General features: G+C 39.8%; 1 protein-coding gene across 2 annotated transcripts; it reads left to right on the top strand.

The window, feature by feature from the left end:
* Nucleotides 1–6: 6 nt before the first annotated feature.
* Nucleotides 7–19,461, top strand: SELENOT (selenoprotein T). 2 transcript variants are annotated; one of them, XR_014175467.1, is made up of 7 exons: nucleotides 7–274; nucleotides 5,908–6,018; nucleotides 6,560–6,686; nucleotides 11,677–11,764; nucleotides 12,680–12,832; nucleotides 13,366–15,998; nucleotides 16,030–19,461. XR_014175467.1 is itself a non-coding variant. In XM_081953985.1 (6 exons), exons 1-5 carry the CDS (start codon nucleotides 138–140, stop codon nucleotides 12,802–12,804), a joined length of 588 nt encoding a protein of 195 aa, XP_081810111.1. In that variant the 5' UTR covers nucleotides 7–137; the 3' UTR covers nucleotides 12,805–12,832; nucleotides 13,366–19,461. The 2 variants fall into 2 exon arrangements, 1 of the variants encoding a protein (XP_081810111.1); XM_081953985.1 differs by having other exon boundaries at nucleotides 13,366–19,461.
* Nucleotides 19,462–21,219: the final 1,758 nt, after the last annotated feature.

Here is a 21,219-nt window from a genome sequence, read left to right as displayed (position 1 = left end):
CGCATTACGACGCCGGCTCGCGTGACCTGACCGCTGTCGGCGGAGCGGGCGGCGGAAGCTTTCCATACCCGGGCCCAGGGAGACGGCAGACGGAGCGAGGAAGGGCCGTTCTGGGTCCAGAGGGCAGCGGGAGCAAGATGAAGCCGGCCCTGGCACTGCTGTTGCTGGTGGCGGTGGCCTTGAGCGGCGCTGGAGCTCAGCCCGGCGGTCTACCGCCTGGGAAGAAACTACGCATGGCCTACGCCACCGGGCCGTTGCTCAAGTTCCAGATCTGGTGAGTGCGGAGGCCTGTTGCGTTGCCCGCTGATTCCCCACCTTAAGCTGGTGCCAAGATCAGCCCCGGCCCGCCGTCGCCGCCGCTTCCTCATTTCCGTGCTCTCGGGAGTTCAGGAAGCGGCGGCGGCTGGTGTGGGGAAGCGGCAAGAAATCTCACGACGGGGGAACTGACCCAAGTGGAAGTGCCGGGTGTAGTGGGGAGAAGGGGGGGGGAATCGGGATGGAGGCCGATCCTGAACTCTGGAAGCTGCGGGGAAAGGAGGCGGAGAGATGGTGGCGCTTGAGAGAAGTCGAGGAGGCGATGACAGGCATGCAAATCTCTGCATGGCTCTGCAGGTTGGGCTCTTTTCTAGGGAAACCGGCTGGGACTTGCTGGCTTAGGCGTTGGGTTGCTGCTAATATTAGGAATAACAGCAAGGAGATATTTGTTTATTTTTTTTTGTTTATTTATTCTGTCAAACATGTACGAGATAACAGGTATAAGTATAAACATGGACATGAACACAGGAAATGGGTACGAATAAAGGGGGACAGTAAGACAGGGACGGTAGGCACGCTGATGCGCTTATGCGTGCCCCTTTATGGACCTCTTAGGAATGCGGTGAGGTCCACGGTAGACAGTTTAAGATTAAAGTTATGGGGGGCGGGGGTTGAGGATGTAACAACAGAGTCAGGTAGAGCATTCCAGGCATTGACCACTCTGCTGCTGAAGTCATATTTTCTGCAATCGAGTTTGGAGTGGTTTACTTTTGAGTTTGTATCGATTGTTTGCCCGTGTATTATTGCGGTTGAAATTGAAGTAGTCGTTGACAGGTAGGACATTGCAGCAGACAATTTTGTGTACTATGCTTAGGTCAGACTTTAATCGGCCTGGTTCTAGGTCCTCCAAGGCCAAAATTTCAAGCCTGGTGGCATAAGGTATTCTATTGTGAGCAGAGGTATGAAATATTCTTCTTGTGAAATACTTCTGGACTCGCTCGATTGTATTAATCTTTGCTATACAGTGTGGATTCTGTATATGTCTGAGTAGGCAGGATAGAATGGAGATGCAGACAGTTGTGAGGCTAGAAAAACACAGTATTGTAATAGTTAAGAAGTACTAAAACCTTTGCCTCCCCCCCCCCCCCCAAGAATTATTGGCAAAGCAAACACTCCTTCCTACTCAGGGCAAACTTGCCACATCTGTAGTATGCATATTAAACAGGCAAGATCCAGTTTTTAAATAATCTCATTAGCCTTTCATTTACATTTCTGTAGATTACTGAGTATATTTATTTTGAAATTATGCTAAACGAGGTATGTGAAGTGAGGTTGGAATTAGATCAGATAAATACGGGGCAGCTATTTAAGAATTGGAAGGCCTTGAAAGTCAGAGGGGTAACTTTAAGTGCTTAACAGCACAACATGAACTGGTGTTTTCTGTTAAAAGAGTTGGGAACAGTACAGGTAGTCCTCAACTTGCAACCATTCATTTAGTGTCCAAAGTTACAACAGTACTGAAAAAAGGGACTTGTGATGAATTTTCATACTTGCAACTGTTGCAGTGTCCCAGTGGTCACCTGATCAAACTTCAGAGACTGACATGTATTTATAATGGTTGCAGTGTCCCAAGATCATATGAACTCCTTTTGCATCCTTCTGACAACCAAAGTCAACGGGGAACCCAAATTCGCGTAACAACCACGTTAGTAACTTAACAACCACAGTGATTCACTTAACTGTGGAAAGAAAGGTCATAAAATGGGGCAAAACTTACTTAGCTGTCTTGCTTAGGAACTGAATTTTTGGGCTCAATTGTAGTTGTAAGTTGAAGATTACTTGTAATATATAGTGCTGGAAAGTATTCATTAATATGGACTTTGTGCCTTAAACCATTTTTGTCTCATATTACTTGCCTTCAGCTTTTTCTTAGCACAACTGACAGTTTTACATTAAAATAGTATTTTCCTACTTATTCTGATGCTGTCCAAGGACATCTTCAAGGTGTATATAAACTGTCAGATTGTTAAATGTTGTTACCCCTCTTGTTGGAGGTTACTCTGGGCACTGGCGATACAGCTGGATAGGATTTGACAGTGCAACAGCAGAATCAGGCCAGCGTAATTTTCATCAGCTTGAAGGTAGATAGTACATGTAGTCTTTGACACAACTGTTCATTTAGTGACCGTACAAAGTTACAATGGCACTGAAAAAAGTGACTTATAACCATTTTTCACAGTTATGGCCGTTGCAGTATCCTTGTGGTCATATGACTTATATTCGGATGTTTGAGAACTAGCTCATATTTGTTGATGGTTGCAATGTCCCAGAGTCATATGATCACCTTTTGTGACCTGACAAGCAAAGTCAATAGGAAACCTAGATTCACTTAACAAATGTGGCAAGAAAGAGTGTAAAATGGGGCAAAACTCACTTAACAAATTGCTCAGTTACTAACATAAATTTTGAGTTCAGTTATCATAAGTTGAGGGCTACCTGTAATATAACTTGGCAGTTTAGAAATGCCTAAAGTGTTATTACATACTAAGTGAATTTATTTGATTGGAGTGAGGATGAGGGATGCAAGAATTCAGAAATTGTTGAGAAAACAGGGTTGTCTTTTAATCTGGTAATGTGTCGTTTGTGACTTTACAGTGAAAAAAGCAGTTAACTTGGGATAGTACCGTGTTTCCCTGAAAATACGACAGGGTCTTATTTTCTTTTTACCTACAAAATATGGCTTGGGGTTTATTATGGGGGTAGGGTTTATTGTTTTGGGGTTGCCGGGCGGCTGCTCTCTTGCAAGCGGGTTCCCAAAGAGCCGGGCACAGCCTCATGGGCGAATGGCTGTGTTGTGCTGTCGCAACAGCGCAACACAACAGCCATGAAGCGACCACGCTCATGAGCAGCCACCTGGCAAACCCCCTTTGCAGCCGGGCACAGCGCCATTCATTGACCTAGGGGTATCGCCAAGCCGTGTGAGGGCCTGTTCACCGCCGACCGGTTCCCATGGCTTGGCGCCTTCCAAATGCCAGTGAATGGCGCTCTGCATGGTTGGAGAGGGGGGTTGCGCAAGCAGCTGTTCCACTCTCGCTCACCTACCTCCCAGCCTCACGATGCATGGCGCAGCTCTCATTATGGAACCAGGGCACCTCCACCGCCGCCACCATCCCAACCTGGCTTTTTCCGCGGCTTCCAACCCGAGTCTTTCGGCAGTAGCCGCTCTGGGCGCACGCTCTATGGTTGTGGGCCAGCTGCCTGCAAAGCGTACAACCATAGAGTGTGCACCCAGAGCGGCCACTGCTGAAAGACTCAGGTTGGAAGCGGCGAACAGGCACTCACGCGGCTTGGTGATACCCTTAGGTCAGTGAATGGTGCTGTGCCCGGCTGCAAAGGGGGTTTGCCAGGTGGCTGCTCGTGAGCGTGGTCAGCGCAACACACCCATTTGCCCATGAGGCTGTGCCTGGCTCTTTGGGAGCCTGCTCGCAAGAGAGCAGCCGCCTGGCAACCCCCCTCTTCAGCTGGGCACAGAGATGCTCACCAACCTAGAGGTATCCCAAAGGCACCAAGCAATGCGATCACCTTTGCCTCCCCCCAGGTTCCCGTGGCTTGGCACCTTTTGATACTGCTAGGTTGGTGAGCGGCACTCTGCCTGGCCGGAGTGGGGGGGTTGTCCAGGGGGCTTACATGCGTGGGGGGGAGAGGCTTATATTTTTTCCCACCAGAAAAATGTCGCATGGCTGTATTATGAGGACATGTTGTATTTTTGGGGAAACACGGTAGAAATGTTTGTAGATGGTTCTGCTCATCTTTTTATCTGTTTTCCTAGCTGCAACACCCCTCCCCCAAATTTAAAAAAAAACATGTTAACTTAATCTTTGCTCAGTAATTAAATCAGTATAAAGGAACAGATGGTTAGGAATGAAGCAATAAAATACAGGTTATTCAAATCAGTTTTTATCCTCATATCTGTCATAAGATTGCTTGTTTATTTAGGGAACAACTTTTGCACTAACTGTAAAAGTAAACCTATAGGCAGTACAGACTCTTGGAGCTTACTCCTGAGTTTATATGCATAGAATTGACACAGCAATTGAATAGTTATAAAAAGCTGACTGATAATTCTTGTCAGTAAACATACTTAACATTTCATTTCATTTATATGTAGCGTTTCCCCTGGAATTGGATACCAGAGGCTGCCTAGATTTGCTAACCTACAGCTTTGAAGACACTGAGCCAGGAGAGCCAACTGTGATGGGTGCTGGAGATATAATCCTCCACATATTGCTGGATTAAATGTTCCTTGGCTCTATTCCAGAGGTGTCCAAACTTCTGGGAGTTGAAGTCCACAAGTCTTAAAAGTTCCCAAGTTTGGACACCCCTGCTCTATTCTAAGAATTTTTTAGCTATCGGTTTTAGCAAAATATTTCTAAAATAGCACAATTTTTATCATTGTTAAGGGTGAATATGGACTGACAATATCGTTTTTTTAAAATTTAAGTCCTCTACAACATCACATGCATACATACTTTTGGAAATGAGACTTCAACATTATGAATTACAAGTCTGAAACTAAACAAGCTAGATCGCCACTTAAATTTGATTAAAGATTTTGTGAGTTTGAAATTTGTGGATATTTGTTTTTGTTCTGCCCTAGGTATCTTTTGATTCTTTTCTTAATTATTTCTTTTCTTTTTCCCCATGAAGCATTCAGAATTAAGAATATTTGTGCCTATTTCTTACTATTTTTAAACAAGCATTGTTATGTCTCTGATGAATCAGTGTTGCATCAGCATAACAAAACACATAGGAATTAAAGTAGGAAAACAGGAGAGAATTTTAAAAAAACAATTTCACATTAGTCTTTTAAGGTTTTTATTTTATTTTTAATAAGGTTTTTAAATAAATAATGTTATGTACAATTCCTTAGTCATAGCACTAAATAAGTCTTTTTTTTTATGCTGAAAGAGACTGGTTTACTATCAAAGCTGTTATTCTAATTTTTCCAATTGTTTCTTATCAAGATATGACAGGATTGTTGTCCATTCAGATATAATATAGAAACTGATTACTGAAAGACTTGTAACAAATTGTAATGTGAAACACTATGGGAGCAACAAAGTAATAATTTTATGTTACAAATGGTATTGCACAAAAAAATTGTAATCTTGTTTAATTGCTACTATTTTCTATTCTATTCATTTTTGCTAATATTGTAAAGGTCAAAGCATACTGGGTGGAATTAAAGTTAGCCATTGTTTTGCATAGTGTGTATCTACATGCAGTATGTTAAATAAAAATACAGTATAAACTAATGTCACAATAAAACCATAAAATATCAGGATTAGACATTTTCCAATATAATATAATGAGGGGAAACTTTTCTACAACCTCAGTATAAATCTATATATCAAGCATTATTCTATACAAAATCACTGGTAAAAGTGAGAAACATCTAGCAAGTATTAACTATTAAAACACTTTTTGGGGATATTAGTTATTGTTTTTTCTCATTGCCAATACTTTTAATTATCTGTCTTAGAGTTCTAGAGCTTTTGAATTTATCAGAGTGGTAAAGGGTTGTGTGTGTATATGTATGTATAAAATACTCAATCGTACCAGTACTAATTGTGATAAAATACTTCTGTGCAGTGTTTCCTGAGGATACAGGCGGGTGTTTGAAGAGTACATGCGGGTTATTAACCAGCGGTACCCAGACATCCGCATTGAAGGGGAAAACTATCTTCCCCAACCTATATATAGGTAAGTTAGTTCTGAGTTAAAATATGCTAAATAATTTACCTTAGGGCTGTCAAACTTACGGCCTGCAGGCCAGATGCGTCATGCACTTGGCCATGCCCAGTTTAGCAAAGGGGGAAAAACTCTCAATGCGTCATGTGATGCTGCCATGATGACACGAGTTGGACACCTCTGAATTACCTGAATGGATTGGGTGATATCAAGTTCTGTAATGTTAAGAAATCTCAAAAGCAATATTTGATTGCATTCTGGTTAAGTTTTAATTATTGGGTACAATAATAATAATGTTTACAATCTGAAAAGTAGCAAAATATCTATAAGCAAACAGCTAAGTTCAGAGAACACCAAAGACTCCATTTTTAAAGAATAATATTCAGCCATTGTTAATGTTCTTTAAAGTTTATGTGCAGCTTTTCAGATATATGGTAAAGCAAAATCCACTGGAGTTCACATTGGCATGGCATAACTTTTGTTTCTTTACATTAGTTAAATTTATTTTATCCTACTCTGGTAATTAACTTATCTTTTTTTCTTCTTCTACCAGACATATAGCATCTTTCTTGTCAGTCTTCAAACTAGTGCTAATAGGCTTCATTATTGTTGGCAAGGATCCTTTTGCTTTATTTGGCATGCAAACTCCAAGTATCTGGCAGTGGGGACAAGAAAATAAGGTACCATTTCTTAATAGCATTTTATTTTTTAATTGTGCTAGAAGCAGATTTTATACTATGTTTACTTAATTGAACCACATTACATGAGTATCCTCTTACTCATAACATTCGAAACGGAATGTACTTTAAAAACATTACAAGCATAGTAATACAACTAAAACATCTCATTTAGGAATGAAAAAAAAATGGCTCATGGAGATTTTTTGGCTGCAAGTAAGATTTGTTTGTGTATATATGTGTGTATGCATATGTATATATACATACAGTATGCCTTTGTGTTAGTCTTAACTCTTGGGACTGCTTGAACAAGCCCCTGTTTCTTGGCAATATTTTTTGGAAGTGGCTTACCATTGTTCTCAATAAGGGTGGAGATCGCACTCTGATTGGATTGAGTCCGATTACTAATTAATTAACCACCATATAACCCATCTTCATGAGTGGCACCACCCAGTTTCCGACTCAGTCCACTCTGGGACAGTCGTATTATCCTTCTTTTCTTTACCTTATTTGGTCAAAACTTTAATAGATTCAGAACTTTTGATTCTTAACAACAACTGTGAGTATCCTTGATCCAAACGTTGGGAATCTGGACTTTTGGGGCCACAGGGCTGCTGCCCACAGGCCACGCACCTCCCCCCTGAACAACACAAGGAGCGGTCTGCTCCCTCGCTAGTTTAAACGCCGCACCTGGGAGGCAGAGAATAATGGGCGGCGTGCACGGGCAACATTTTCTTTCAAATGTGACAGCCACGGAGACGGGGAGAGCCCAGAACGCCGCACAGCGGCTGGGCAATGCACCAATTTCCGAGGCGGCTCTGACGGTGTGGGTGAGACTGCCCTTTAAAAGTGCAGCGAGCTGCAAGGGAGAGCCCAGGATGATTGCGAGTGCCCTGACAAGCTGAAAATTCGTAAGGGCATGCGGGCGCTTCTCTGCAAGGCTCGACGCTATTTTGAGAGGCCTCGGCTGCTTTTTAAAAAGGCACGAACGCCATTTTGAGAGGGGGCGGAGCCCAGAGTGCCCACGTAGATCTGCGGATACCATTTTCTGCCTTCCTTTGCTTTGGTGGCAGCATGGCCGACAAAGGTGTGCCTGAGCCCTCCTCGTGCACTGGCGGGGATGTCGCTGAATCTGACCTTGGTCTCCTTGCTACAGCAAAGGCCCCTCTTTCCCCTGCCAGGGCAGCCTCATCTCAGGCTAAGACCTCCCACAAGAGCTCTTCAGGCAGTAAGGGCTTAAAGACTAAGAAGGTATCCAAGGCCTCTTCCAACAGTAAGCACTCGAATACCTCCTCCCAACAGAAGGAGCCAAGGGGACCGCTGCAGCCAAGCCCATTGCCACTACTGCAGCTTGATTTAAATCCGGGTCCGTTTAGCCTGATGCTGCCAATTAACACATCGGGGCTTTGGGGGACCACTGGGCCTCATTTCCAGGGTAGGAGCGTGGAGGCCACCTTCACCCCAACTGTGGCTGGCCTTCGCCCGGAACAGCACCTGGCTTCATTGCCAGCCTTGTATGCCCCTGCAGCCATGTCAGCTATGCCCTCTAATTATTAGGACTTTATAGCGAAAGCTATAAAACAAGGGATTGCGGCTGGACTAAAGGAGAGAGCCTCGAGACCGCAGGCTGAGGTCCCCCAGGTCACATCCTGAGCAGGGGGGGTGTCGGCACCTACAGCTCTTTCCCAGCTACCAGAACCTGACCGCAGCCCCTCCCTCACCTCGGAAGAGGGTGAAATCAGGGAGGCCAACCTGTCAGATGAGGAGGGGCCCATCACTGATAAACCCTCCTACACAGCCCTTTTTCCATCTAACTTGTTCACCCCCTTATTATGCAAGGCCAAGGTGGCTTCGGAGCTTGGGACTCAAGAAGTGAAGGAACCCCCCATCGCAGTCCCAGCTGACCAGTGTTTGGTTTACTGAACACAAGTTGGAGACCGACACCATTCCATCCTGCAGCTGTTTGTCGATACTATTAAGTGTCAGTGGTCCACTCCTATGTCCGGCCCAGCTCCGTCAACCAACGATAGACCTTTCTATAACGTTGCAGACGACCTCAACAAGGCACTGTTGTGGCCAACAATTGACCCGCCAGTCGCAGCCGTGTACACCAACACCACAATGCTGGGGGCGCAAGAGGACATACTCAAGCCAGAGGACAGACAGGCTGACCAGATCATCCAGCGGGGCCACCAGGCGGCCCCCTGGGCAGTGCGAGCCTCGACAGCAGCTTCCTTTTTCTACCGCTCGAGCCTTAGCTGGCTACAACAGCTACGGGGCGGATCCCGGTTGGGGATTCAAGGACCCATCAGGGCTTGAACAAGATTGTACCTGCTGTACAATTCACTGTGGATGCCACTTTGAGTGCTACTTGGTTTGCCTCCAGGGCAATGGTGTCCTCGGTAGCCTCACACAGACTTTTTGTGGCTGCGACAGTGGCAAACAGATGTTAAACATAAATGGCGCCTTGCCTCTGAGCCATATATGGGGGGGCACCCTCTTTAGGGATTCACTCACCCCCCTATTGATTGAGGGTAAGGATAAACGCAAAATCCTCCCCTCCAACCCCAAGAAGGGGTTCGCACGCCCAGCTCCTTATCCTAGAAGACAGCCCTTTCGTGCGCAGGAGTATGGGGGTCCCACCCCACAGCCGGAGTACTCTCCTTCAGGTTATTGCCCACAGGGAGGATTCTTTCAGCAGTCTAGGCAACAACAGTATCAGCAACAGAGGGGTAACCAATCTAAGCGTCCCTTTCGGGGAGGTGGTAACTGATACTACTGCAGAACCTAATCCCTCTCAGGAACAGTTCCCCATTGGAGGCAGGTTACGTTTTTTCGCTGACCAATTGGAGGCTACAGTTACTGATGCCTGGGTTAGGGCCACGGTCAGGTTCGATGTGGCCTTGGAGTTTGTTTCCACACCACCAAAGTTCTTTCTCCGTTGCCCTGTTTCTAACAACCCCCAGAAGAGGTCCCTTATGCAGTCCGCTATACAGCATTTGCTCTAAATTAGAGCTATACAAGAGTTACTGGCTGACTCACGCCAGGAGACGAGGCCAAGGGTAACGACGCACTCTACGAGGAGCACTGCCACCATGACAGCATGGGTGACGTAGGCTTCTCTGGATGAGATTTGTAGGGCGGCTATGTGGGCCTCTCCGTCTCCTTTCATACATAATTACAAACTGGACAAGTTCGCATCAGCCGATGCTGCTTTCGGGAGGAGAGTGCTGCAGGCTGTTTGGTCGGAAGAGTCAGTTTCGGAACAGTCTGTTGCTCGCCTTTGAGGGTGATATGGCTTGGGTATGTCCCATGCATGGATGCTATCTCCACCCTTATTGGGAAAGGGCGTTGGTAACTTACCTGATAGGCCTCTTGTAATAAGGTGGAGATAGCATCAAGCCCTGGCCCTTAATTTGACTGTTCCTTGTCTCTCCAGGACTGTTTTTGTTCTAATTTCAGATGTTTGTATTGGCATATTTGTGATGATTTTTTTCTTTGAATCACTAAAGTTGAAATTTGTTTGGATAACACGTGGAGTCTGTCTTTTTTTCTCTTTGCCGGAAACTGGGTGGTGCCACTCATGGAGGCGGGTTATATGGTGGATAATTAATTAGTAATTAGACTCAGTCCAATCAGAGCACGGACAATGTCAACCCATGCATGAATGCTATCTCCACCTTATTAGAAGAGGCGTATCACGTAAGTTACCAACGCCCTTTTTCTTCCTAGGACTGAGAGAGTCACTGACCAACTCAATGCCACTCAACTGGTTTTGTGTCTAAAACAGGACTAGACTCCTGGCTTCTCGTCGCGTGCCTTTAACTATCATAGCAAATTGGTTCTCACACAGGCATGTTAATGTTTGGTCCTTTTAAATGCCACAAATAATACATTTTTCTTTTGATTGTTACAAGTAGTTTGGAGAGTCCATTGGAGTTTGATGGCTAATAAATTTAAATAAATTAATAATAACAACAAAAACAGCACTACTATCTAGTTCTTTGATGGCGAACTTATGGCACGTGTGCCACAAGTGGCATGCAGAGCCATATCTGCTTGCATGCGAGTCGTCATCTCTAGTGTGCATGCGTGCACCTGCCAGCTGATTTTTGGCTTTTGGCCTGCTGGGCCTGTTTTTACCCTCCCCAGGCTCCAGAGGCTTTTCTGAAGCTCGGGGAGGGTGAAAACGCCCCCCCCAGCCCCCCCGAGGAAATATCAAGTTCAGTTTGGAGATGAGCAGTGCAGCACATGTGGGAAGGAGCATGTGGAGGGTTGTGCACACATGTGCATGTGGGGGGGGGGCACTTTGTATTATGGGTGCCGGCATGCATTTTTGGCACCCAACAACAAAAAGGATAATCTAATTGATATAAGAGTGTTTAAAATTGTATTTAACGTCTTCAAAATTAGAATTTATTTAAAAATTTTAACACTTTAAAATAAATAACTGAATGAAGAATGGGTTGAAGTTTAATAACTTGACCCTGGTTATATACTTTCTTGGAGGAAAGGGTATTTTTAAAGTGCTTTTATAATGTTTGACTAAAAAAATTTCAGAGCCATCTTGGTAAGATTTATATCATCTCATCCTTGAATAATACTGAACAAATGCTCATTAGGTATTATTAGGGCTTTAGGAGAATATTAATAAGCAGATTGTGAAACTATAAGTTTTTTTTAATGGAGCTTTTGTTAGACACATACACACACACACACACACACACACACACACACACACACTGTATTTATATATTGCATTTCTTAGATTATTTTTCTGTTAAAATTTTATGTTCCAGTGTTATTCATAAGTCTGATTTTTTCTAAATATAAATGATTTTTCTAATATTAAAATAGCTAATCAGTAAAATCTATTAAAGAATAATAAATAAGTATGCATAACAGATATTGCTATCAATTTAATTGGGGAACTCACAAATATGTTGTATAACATATTGTGTGATTTAGTAACTATGATAAATGCTCTTTTTAGGTATATGCTTGTATGATGGTTTTCTTCCTGAGCAACATGATTGAGAACCAGTGTATGTCAACAGGTGCATTTGAAATAACATTAAATGGTAAGTTTTCAATATTTTTTTTGTTTCCCATTAAGTTTAAAATTGACTTTATGTATCCATATAAGACATAGATTGGAGACAAACTTGATTTGAAGGCACTTTATTTGTTAAGAATTTTATCAATATATAAATGTCATTTGATACTCAAGATCAGACATAGGGTTTCTAAAGATAAAAAAGAACCTCTTTGGATCTGAGCCTAAACTTTCACAAAATTAAGATTATTTTACTTTTTTTGTTTATTACATTTGTATTCTAACACAGTAAAAAATAATGTTAGTTATGGTCTTCTTTAGATTAGTAAGGTCATTTTATTTGAATTTAGAGAGCAATCAGTTTGTGTTTCTCATTTTGAAAATTCTCAAATAAGATAAGGAAATAGGAGGGTTTTTTTTCATGCGTGTATTTTGTACTGAACTAATGTTTTAAAAATGGCCGTGTGTTTTCAAGAGCCTGCTTAAAGTTGGTTGAGAATTTATGTCTTACCGTTTGATATTAAAAAGAAATTGAAATGAAATTAGAGCATGAATAAATGTTGGTTTTACTTTTCAAAACTTTTACTTTCTTACTCTCAATGTTTTGAATCATTAACAAAAGGAGTAACTGTTTGAATTTGTAGTTTCAGATACTCACTGATGTCCCAAAATCTTCATGAATGATATAGTTAACTACAGAGTAACTAGAACAACAATACTGATGATTTTGCATATTGTCTCTTCCAGGCTTTCTGAGAATACATTTTGTTTGCAGAATTGCAATGTTTATATTTTCTGTGGATTTTTCAGCATTGTGGAATTCTTGCTTGGTTTAGAAGGGACCAGCTTGTATCCATATATTGCATAACCATTTTGAATGTAGGTAGCTATAAAAGCTGTTTCTTCACCTTATATATTTTACTCTTTTTTACCTTTTTAGATGTCCCTGTGTGGTCTAAGCTGGAGTCTGGGCATCTTCCTTCCATGCAGCAACTTGTTCAAATCCTCGATAATGAAATGAAACTCAATGTGCATATGGAGCAAATGCCACATCATAGATCATAACCCCATTCATCAGTACTGAAAACGTCTTGTAAGTTTTTTTAAATGATTAATTTGCTTGATGTGTATGTGTGTGTGTGTGTGTATGTATCATACAATTATTTAATATTAGTTAAAGCATTTAGCTGATCAAGAAGGAGTATTTGGAATTTGCTGACAGTTATATCTTTCCTTCTGACCATATTCTGTACCTATCTGGGATATTTAAGCAGTGAAGTAGAGCAGGGATCCTCAAACCCCAGGGTGCAGACAGGCACTGGTCCACAGCCTGCCAGGAACCTATCCACGCAAGCGAGTGAAGCCCCATCTGCACATGCATGAGAGCTAGGCAATGTATGAAACCACACCTCCCGGCCTGCTTAAAAACTACCCTCTGTGAAGCTGGTCCCTGGTGCCAAAAAGGTTGGGGGATGCTGAAGTAGAGTCTGCTTATGGAGAAATCCTTAATTTGGAGGGGGGTGGTTAATCCTTTTTTATTGAATATCTTTATGTTGAGATTTTCTTTGAGCTTGCTTTATGATGCTATCTTGTAACTTGTTCTGTTTTGATTTATTCTACTTTCAGACATTAAGTGATCCTTTCGAAAGGCAACATGAATGAAATAAATGAAGGTCTGTACTGAAGACAGAAAGCTGTTGGTACAGACTGGATGATCTACTTGTCTTCATGTTGTACCTTCTGAAAATCTTAATGCAAGATCCCTTTCAGTGCTGGACAGAACTGCACATTCAAGGAGTGCAATAACACTGTATAGTTTTTTTAAAGTAATTTAGCCGTTCAGTTTTAGAAAAAAAAATGCAGGTATTACTTGATTACAAGTTTTTGCATTTGATTAGATCCAGACTAAGTTGCATTTCAGACCTATTAAATTTAATGTGGATTAAATGCAACCAGTGGAGTCTTGATCTAACTCTTTATATTCATGTCTATTAAGGTGGCAAAATTAGTTAATATTCTAATATTTTCCCTGGGAAAAAGTCATTTGCTTTATGTGGCCTTTATAGAATATTTGTGGTTTAAAATCAATCTTGAGAAATACTGACTGTCTTTTAAACTGGTTTGGCTAATTGGTGGCTGCCGAACAATACTGATTTGGTTATGTAAGTTTTGTATATTTTCAGATTATATTGCTGAGTGAATGGTGCATTGTAAAATTAAATTATAAAAACAAATTATATGCAGAGTAACTACCTTCTACGTCATGATTTTAGAAGACCAAGTGATGTTCAGATTCCCTCAACAATTTGAAGTCTCTTTCGTGGCCCAGATTGTACGATCAAGTAGTCGGCCTTTATGCTGTCATAAATATGAACTAAGTAAACTAATTTAAATAAAGAAATTTCATTTACTGTGAGTAAATCAGCTCAAATCACTTCATAAACTTGTCTGAATAATATATTGAAGAAAGAAGCAAAAATTTCATATACATTATCGATGTTTGGAATTTCCCTTACATAATATTTGGTATTACTTGAAACATATAAATCCAAAAAACAATCCCACTTTCTTAAAGGATAATATTTTTAGACCACACATTGAAAAACAAAAAATATTTTTGAACTGTGTGAACTTTTAATTTTAATTCATTGAAGAAAAGGTTTTCATTGAGTAGTTTATTTTCAACAAAATGTACTCTGGCTCCAGCCACAATTCTTTCAATTGTGCTGCAGCCTCTATTGGTTCCCAATTATTCTTTTGAGTAACTGATCAAATACATTTGTAGTAACAAATAAGGTTAAAAATGTAGAAAAAAGGGTTGTACTTTCCATTTATAATGTCCTACGTGTATATAAACAGTTTTGGATTCAGAAAGCATATAATCATAGATGGACTTACGATTAATTAGATTTGCTAAGTTGTGAATTTGCATGGGTTTAAGGTTCTTCTGAGTTCTTGTTTGGAGATATTTGAAGACTTGTTTTGTTACACTGAAATTCTACAATAGCACAAAAAGGAAAAAAAAGTATAATCTATGATAGTTTATTTCTAAGGCCAACTTAAGATCTAAAATTTGGATATTTTGATCTTCCAGAATTCTTTGTCTAATAGGATAATAAAGGAAGAAATAAAAACATGCTAAATCCTAGTAATTATAATCTATAAATGTAACACCTATAAAGTCAAATCTTACTTGAGTTGAACTTAACATATCAATGGTATTTTTTCCACAACTATACTGAAATAGTTTACCATTGTGTTTTTTGGGACTTGTTTGTGACTTTCTTGGCCTTTCATGTTGGTCCTCCAAGTACTAATCATATCTGACCAACATAATTCTGTAGATAGCAAACAACACTTAGATACCTATTTCAAATTTGTCTCGTGATTTCTGGCAAATAAATTTATTATTATTATTATTATACTGCCTTATTTGGAAGTCCAAAAGAGCACAACTTGCTATTTGCTTGTTAATTATTACTCTTATGGTTAACTTATAATCATAATTAAATCAACTTTTAGTATAAAACTTGGTGGTGATGAAGAGTTCCATTGTGCAATGCAATAATTTCAATGTTGTTGTTGTTATTTGTGTTATATGCCACCTGACTCCAAAAGTCTGGGCAGATCACAACTTAAAAACAAAATAACAAATACACAATCAACAATAAATAAGATGGTGAATAACAAACATGTAACATACTCAACATGGAAATCTAATCACCCTAACTCAAAGTCTGGGAACCTTAAGCTGCCACTTCTTAAGATTCTATGTTGCTACTGAACTTTTTCAAGTTTGTCTTTTATAGGCTGACATTTGGTTTCCCTATTCCAAAGTATAATGTGATCTTATTATTTAGCATTGTTCAGTGGTATCTTCTGGAGAAAACTATTCCCCTCTCCACTCAAATATCAATTTACATTAGGAAACATCTAGAGCAGTGGTTCTCAACTTGTGGGTCGGGACCCCTTTGCGGGTCGAACGATCCTTTCAGAGGGGTCTCCTAAGACCATCGGAAAACACATATTTTTGAAAAAAATACAGAAAACATATAATAATTTTATGGTTTGGGGGTCACCACAACATGAGGAACTGTATTAAAGGGTCGCGGCATTAAGAAGGTTGAGACCCACTGATCTAGAGCTCATGTGTGACAAAATTAGTTTGAGGTTTGGGATAGAAAATAAAGCTTTCCCACTGATGGGTTTCAAAAATTTTTAGAACCTCCTCTGTAGGTGTGGCCTGCTTTGTGGGAGTGGCTTGCCAGCCATGTGACCGGGTGGTGAGAGGCTTGCCGGCCATGTGACTGGGTGGGCGTGGCTTGGCAGTCACGTGACTGGGTGGGCATGGCCAACTTGTAAAATGTGGTGAAACTCTTGTTTAGCAACCAAAATGTTGGCTCAGAAACTCTGGCATTTGAAGCATGCAAGTCTTAAAGCTGTCAAGTTACAAGACCCTTGCACCCCTAACCCTTTAGAAAAAACCCCCTGGGGTGTTCAAACTTGACAGCTTTAAGACTTGTGGACTTCAACTCCCAGAATTCCTCCTCTCGCTCTTCATCTTGATGATGTGCGGATGGGCAGAGGGAGGGGGCTGGAATCGGTTCTAAACGGCACTGTAGATTTGTGGAACCTCTTCTATAGAAGAGGTTAGAACTGGCAGGAACCCACCCCTGCTTTCCCAGCAAAAGGATATTGCACACTGGTATCTCCAAAGCAAAAGCATTGACATGGTGGGTCCCCATATTTTTAAGAGTAGAATGGATATTTTGCAGTAGCCCTACTTTGATAAACATCAGTTACAGGTAGTCCTCAACTTATGGCCACAATTGAGCCCCAAATTTCAGCAAAACAGTTGTTAAATGAATTGTGCCTCATTTTATTAGCTTTCTTGCCACAGTTGTTTGTTATTAATTGTAAGTAATGCAATTGTTAAGTAAATTTGGCTTCCCCATTAACTTTGCTTACGAGATCGCAAAAGGTAAAATCACATGACCCCAGGACATTGCAACCGTCGTAAATAAATGGCAATTGCCAAGCGTCTGAATTTTGATCACATGACCACAGGGAGGCTGCAAGTGTGGAAACTGGTCGTAAGTCATTTTTGTCAGTGTTGTAACTTTGAATGGTCACTAAATGAGTTGTTGTAAATTGAGGGCTGCCTGTAGTGTTGTAACTATTAGTTCTGACTTCTTACATAGTTGCACAAGCTTCGCAGATACTTGTTTCTACTCTTATTACAGAATTAATTCCTTGTAAAAAGCTGGTTTTTTAAAAAATTTCAAAATTGTTGATGAATTATGAGGTGCTCTCTGAGCTTGATGCTCAGAGAACTTGGTTTTTTTCTTGAAGACATTTCATGGTGTTATCAGTTTGGGTAATGAAACATCTGAAAGAAAACAACCAAGCTCAGAGAGCACCAGCAACCCCTCCTTTCAACCCTGAGCTACAAATATTACCCTTGATTGTAAAAAATTATGTTTTCAAAAATAAAGTTCTAACATCTAAATACATTGACTGACAGTATAGCAAACATTAATGAAAACGTGTTTACTTATTTGCCATATAGTTTTCCATATATCTACAGTATTTTAGTAGATTTTTGAATGGGGGGGGGACAGTAAAATTGCAGAATGATTGAGATTCTTCCTCAACCAAAAACAAATAAAAAAATCCAAACAAACCAGCACAGAACAAGAACTAATTAAAAAATATTTTAAAGTATGCGAAGAAATAATAAAAACAAATTTTGATGGATATATTGATCCAACTCATTTCCAAACATCAAGTGATTTTATGAAAATCAGCCGGTTCCAATGATATATTAAGATTTTTAAAAAGTTTACTTAATTCAGGTCAGTTATGATGGAAAATTCATTATGGTCTGTGGACTTCTAACTCTTTTGGTTTTGTTCAGTATATGTAATGCCTACTGTAAACTGTGAGAAAGACTTAGTTTGAAATACATTTGGGATTTTTGTCTTATTTTAAAATCAGGATTAAGTATTGCTTGACATATATACTGCACATGTTTATGTGATATGTTCAACATGGTGTATTTTTTAAAATTAGTGTGCCATAATGTTCGCTCAGCTAATAACAGATATTTCTCTGCATCTACAATTATATTTTGTTATTGTTATGAAAATTATTGGTTTAGTCATAGGATATATAGTAATGTATTTAGGTTTCTGTAATATTCCCACTCTTATTATTTATTTCATTCAGAATACATATCTTTTTCTCTTGTTTCAAATTTAAACTTCTCATTTTTTTCAAATTCTATGTAATACATCATTGTTAAATCTCATCTCAGGGAAGAAATAAATATATAAAGCTTAACTTCACCATAGCAAATCAAAATAGAATTTCTGCTTTTTTATATAATCAGCTTTATATTTTACTATATATTGAAACTGTTAGACTTCAATAAGGCTTAGGCCCATTTAATTCAGTTTTATGTACATTTATTGTGTGTATGGGGGTTAATCTCATTGAAAAATAAACCTGAAAGAACTCCAAATTTACATGTACTGATATAGTGTGTGTGACTTTGGAATGAAAATGTTAAATTAGGTGATATTAATTGTATTAAGAATTTGACATTCAAAATATAAGATTTGTTTCCACACCATATTCTCATAAAATTACTATAAATTTTAAATAATACTAGACAACCCATGATCTGTTTGGTTCATTGTTTCAGAGATATTTCCTTATCTAAACAGAGAAACAGAACGACCATGGTCAAAAACAATGGGAATGGGAGTGACTTTCCACTTCCTGTCAGTTTGACAGTAGCTGACTGGTCTCCAGCATTTGATGATGGGATTGGTCTACCTGGTATCTGGAGGTCTAGGGAAGGACCGTTCTGCTTCATCTTCAGTGGCCAAAGGAAGAATTTATCTAATTTAATTAGCCAGCAAGAGGTCTAGGGTGCAACTGGTCTACCAAACCTCTAGGTGGCGGCACAGCAGCACTGAAGCAACAAATATGCTGAATCTCACTCCTATGGAAGTCACGGGTTTCTGATTTTATGCCCATTCTGTAATTTAGCCCTTTGAAGTACCATGGTTCAACAAGTGCTGCTCTGCGATATATAAAATTTACCTTTTGTTAGAATATTTCTAAAGTGCATGTTTGGCATATTAGAGCAAGGTATCACATTATTTAGTTTTGCTGGTAGGAAATAAATGCATAAATATATTCCTGAAAATCTGCTAATTCTGCAAAATGGTGCAGATTTCACCAACCTAGTGGTTTCCAAATACACAGACTATAGCTCCTATCACCCCGCCACTCAAATGTTAGAGCTTATTGATCAGAAGTTAAGATAATGTAGCACCTATAGTAGGCACATATAAAGCTGTTGTAATTAGTTACTCTTAAAAACAAATAGAAGCATCAAGCTATAAAAGCTTGACAAAGCTGTGTTAATTGCTTTGAAACCACCCAAAAGTACAGACTCCTTTAAATAGTGTTTGCAGAGCTATTACTGCATCTCTTTTGGTGGCCATTAATGAGAAGATTGGTGATATCTATCTCAAAATAGCTGTCATAAAATCTGAAACTGCAATAATTGTGAACTTAATGAATATACTGTTTGAATAGAGGATAAGTTGGTTTTAGAATTAAGACAGTTGAACCAATTCCATGTGATTAACTAAATATAGCAGTCAACTACATATGTGCGTCTATGCTATAAAATCCCCATTTCTCAAATGTGTATTCCTGTGTATTTGTTTCCCCTCTTCCTTGAGTTTAGAGAGCTAAGTATAACTTTTTAAATTCCATATAGATGGTTTTTCAGCGGAGTACTTGATTTTTGTTACAATTTATCATTTCTTATCTCCCTAAGTTTAACATTGCTCTTCCAGATTGTAACAACCTTAGAATGCCATATGTGAGCATAATTTAGGGTCTTTTCTAAAATAATCTGTTCCTCTTCAAACTTGCCAGTTTTTTCTCCTTATATCCTATTAAAATATTTTAAAAGTGCTGTAAATTCCAATTGTTTCTCCCTTTGCTTATAGTTACTAAGATTCATCTTATAGGATATTATTTGAGGGGCATGAGAAAAATGTTTTACACATTGTATTTTATGTTGCACCTTCAATTTACGTGCCACAACTTTCTTTTATATTATATTTGACTGCTTCTTAGTAGTGTGCTTTATTTCAAGGAAATACTGTACTACATAATCTCTCCTAGCCAAAGTGTGCTCGTATGTTCATTTCAGGCAAGGAAATTTAATCTCAATTCACTTTTCTCTGCACCATATTGTCATGTATTAAAAAAAATCTTTCTCACAACCATTTATTTCTGTAACTTTCCGTTAACTTCTGATGCATCCCATTCTGCACTCTTCTTTCAATCTATTAGCTTATTCTCAAGGTCCAGCATTATAAAAAATGGGCTGGGTTTAATAGATCAACCCTAATAATAGGTTCTATTTAAAAAACATTTACATTGCATGAAGTACCTTTTGATTCTTTCAAAATGTATCACTTCAAAAAGTAATTTGTCACTACAAGCTGATGAATGCAGGTAGTCTCAAATAGCATTTGAGGTAGGTAGAGGTCAGGTAGAGATTTGTAGATCATAATCAGCACTTGAATCATATCTGGAAGCACACTGGCAACCAGTGCAACTTAAAAAGCAGTGGTGTCACATGGATCTGCCAAAGGATACACTTGTAGTTCATCACACACCATCCCTATGGTGCTGTCATTGCAGTTTGGGTGCTTGGCAACTGGTTTATGTTTACAGCTGGTTATAGCATCCTGCAGTCACGTGAACACAATTTACAAACCTTTTTGCCAATTTTCAGCAAAAACATCCACTTGGGAAGCTGGATTTGCTTAATGACAATGTGATTTGTTGAACAACCATGCGATTAGCTTAGCAGCCATGGTGATTTGCATAATAACCACTGTAAAAATAGTCAAAGAGATCTAACTGGACTGGACTTACAATGAACTTAAAGCAGAAATTCTGGTCCCAGTTGAGGACTACTTGTAAATGTAGAAAATCTAGAAAATGTTGTCTTCCCAATCATTCATTTAATAGTCCCCTTGAACCCAGACATGTCGCTGCAAGGTTCGCGACATACTTGAGTCCGGATTCGCCTGTCTGGGCCTTCAGGGTTCTCCCTTGGGTGGGAGAACGAGCCCCGGTCCTCACCGGGAATTTGGAGGGTCCACACGTGGACGAAGGCCGCAAATTAAGACACCACACAAAGAGTTAGTTCGAGGTAGGCAAGCACAGTGCTTGGAGGATGTATGGCTACATTCCTCCTGACATGTTCTGTACAGACCCTTTTATTAAGCAGTTTCTTTAGGGCGGGGGAGTGGACACATACAAAGAAGTACATTCAGCAATTTTCCACAAGAAAACAATTAATAGGTATGTAGCAGTTAAGGGGTTTTCAAAAACATCCCTAATAATGCATCGTATACACAGTTAGATATTTGCAGTTAA

Source organism: Natrix helvetica (assembly GCF_964273705.1).
Source record: "Natrix helvetica genome assembly, chromosome: 5".
NCBI lineage: Eukaryota > Metazoa > Chordata > Lepidosauria > Squamata > Natricidae > Natrix > Natrix helvetica.
Note: the sequence above shows the minus strand (reverse complement) of the source record. Positions and strands in the feature narration are given on the sequence as shown.